This window comes from Babylonia areolata, chromosome 17 (genome assembly GCF_041734735.1).
Source record: "Babylonia areolata isolate BAREFJ2019XMU chromosome 17, ASM4173473v1, whole genome shotgun sequence".
Taxonomy (NCBI): domain Eukaryota; kingdom Metazoa; phylum Mollusca; class Gastropoda; order Neogastropoda; family Buccinidae; genus Babylonia; species Babylonia areolata.
The window spans coordinates 18,144,816-18,147,315 of NC_134892.1; the positions used below are offsets into that span (position 1 = coordinate 18,144,816).

The following is a 2,500-nucleotide window of genomic DNA, read 5'->3' on the forward strand; positions in this document are numbered from 1 at the left end:
TTAACAGGAACAAGAATGACGATAATACCCGGTCCAATATACCTCAGTGTTTCTTTTTTTTCTGATTTCCTTCTGTGCATCACAACTAAGAACAAAATGCTTTGAACGTTCACAGATTGGACCTTTCCAGCCAGGGTTGTTGTTTCAATACCTTTTTCTGTATTTATACCGATTAACAGCCAAATCAGAAAAAAAATGTTGTGATAGATTTTAAATGTTTATCCACATTCAGAAGGAAACAATATATATATATATATATATATATATATAGAGAGAGAGAGAGAGAGAGAGAGAGAGAGAGAGAGAAATACATACATACATACATACAGACAGACAAACAGACAGTCAGACAGACAGACAGAAACAGTGAGAAAGACACAGACAGTGTAGGTATAGCACCATATACTGCTAAAAGTACTCCATATTTTGATCAAAGTTAATTTATTGATCAAAAGCAACAGCAGCTACAACAGAGGTCCAGCTGCTCTTCCATTTGTGTGTGTATAAAACAAAAACAACGACACGGGGGACGACGACTTAGCAAAGACAGACTGACAGGAAAGGGAAAGGATGAAGGTATGGCGGAGTGCAAAAAACAGAAAGAAAGGAGGTTGAAAGGAAGACAAAAGTTAGAAAAACACACAAAAAGAAATCAGTCAGACAAGTCAGACAGAGACTGAAAAAAAGCAGTCCACACTTCAATCCGTGACCCCATGTCTGTTGGATCTGGGTGAAGTGAGAAGACTGGCATCAGCTGCAACCACATGTCCTATTTTCTGTGGACTTTTCGGTGACACAGTTGATTCTGCTGACCGGATGTGACGTGATGCCTGGAGGAAGAAGTCTCAACAAAGAATGACGACTGACGTGCTGATCTGTACTGTCAGTGTCATGTCAGTGAGGTGACAGCCATTCACTGTCCGACTGACGTGCTGATCTGTACTGTCAGTGTCATGTCAGTGAGGTGACAGCCATTCACTGCCCGACTGACGTGCTGATCTGTACTGTCAGTGAGGTGAGGTGAGCATGCCGTCAGCCAGCAGTCAAGGGGTTAATTTAAGTCACGTGCAAACCCAACGTGACTGGGAGAGAATGACGTAAATTAGGACAAATACGTCACGTTAAGCCGCTTAGCCCCCACACAGCACGCTGATCACACCATTGCCTGACTGAGTTCTGATTGCACGGGGGAGGGGGTGGGAAGGATGCCACGCACGCACACACACACACACACACACACAGAAAGAGACTCAGACACAGATACTTTATTATTATTATTATTATTATTGTTGTTGTTGTAGTCATCATCATCATCATCATCATGTGGCTGTGTGGTACACATGTGTCAGGTGAACGCTGCAGTGATGGCTCTGATGCTGTTCATGCGCTATCTGTTGGACACCAAGCGTGACGTCACCACCAAAAGGAAAATCAGGTAAGGATTCATCTCTGTGTGTGTGTGTGTGTGTGTGTGTGTGCTACCAGTTTAAAATGTTAGTGAATCTAATATATATTTATTTATCTTTTGATTTATTCAATCAACCTTTTCCATTAAACATTTCCTTCTTTCAGTTCAGTACATTGATTTGGTTACAACCAAGATACACACGTGATGGAAATACTGATTTTGTGCATTCATAACCAAAATGATAATAAGGACACAGTTATAGCAACCATGTTGATGATGATGTTTTGACAACAGTCCCATCATTAGCTACTTGTAACAATGTCAAGTTCACCATCCCCAGTGAGTATATTCCTGACAGAGTTGAGTTAACAACAGACCTGTGGGCTGACGTGAGTTGAGGTCTGTTGGGTCTTGGTTCGGGAAGGTTGCCGTGTTCGTGGGGTGTCCTGGCTGTCTGTCCAGGTGGGGGTCCAACAGTCTCTGTGCGAGTCCCTCATAGTACCATTCCTAGGTTTCATTGGCTGCTTCTTTTACTATGAATATGACTAATAATACCATCACCACCATCACCATTACTACTACTATACTATTACTATTACTGTGACTATACCACCACCATTACCACCACCACTATTACCACTACTATTACGACTACTACCACCACCACCACCACCATTACCACTACTATATTATTACTATTACTGTGACTATACCACCACCACCACCACCACAATCATTACCACTACTATATTATTACTGTTACTGTGACTATACCACTACCCCCACCACCATCATTACCACTACTATATTATTACTATTACTGTGACTATACCACCACCACCATCATTACCACTACTATATTATTACTATTACTGTGACTATACCACCACCACCACCACCATCATTACCACTACCATATTATTACTATTACTGTGACTATACCACCACCACCACCACCACCACCATTACCACTACCATTACCACTACTACCACCGCCACCACCAGCACCAGCATTACCAGTGCTACTACTTCTACTACCACGGTATGTATGTATGTATGTATGATGTATGTATGTATGTATGTATGTATGTA

General features: G+C 41.8%; 1 protein-coding gene across 1 annotated transcript in view; it reads left to right on the forward strand.

The window, feature by feature from the left end:
- The window catches only part of LOC143291504 (adhesion G-protein coupled receptor D1-like), a 16,912-nt gene that overhangs the window by 10,602 nt on the left and 3,810 nt on the right, over positions 1-2,500 (forward strand). Inside the window, exon 7 of the mRNA XM_076601392.1 lies at positions 1,350-1,435. Within this exon, the coding sequence (XP_076457507.1) occupies positions 1,350-1,435 (86 nt within the window). The remainder of the gene's footprint in view (positions 1-1,349; positions 1,436-2,500) is intronic.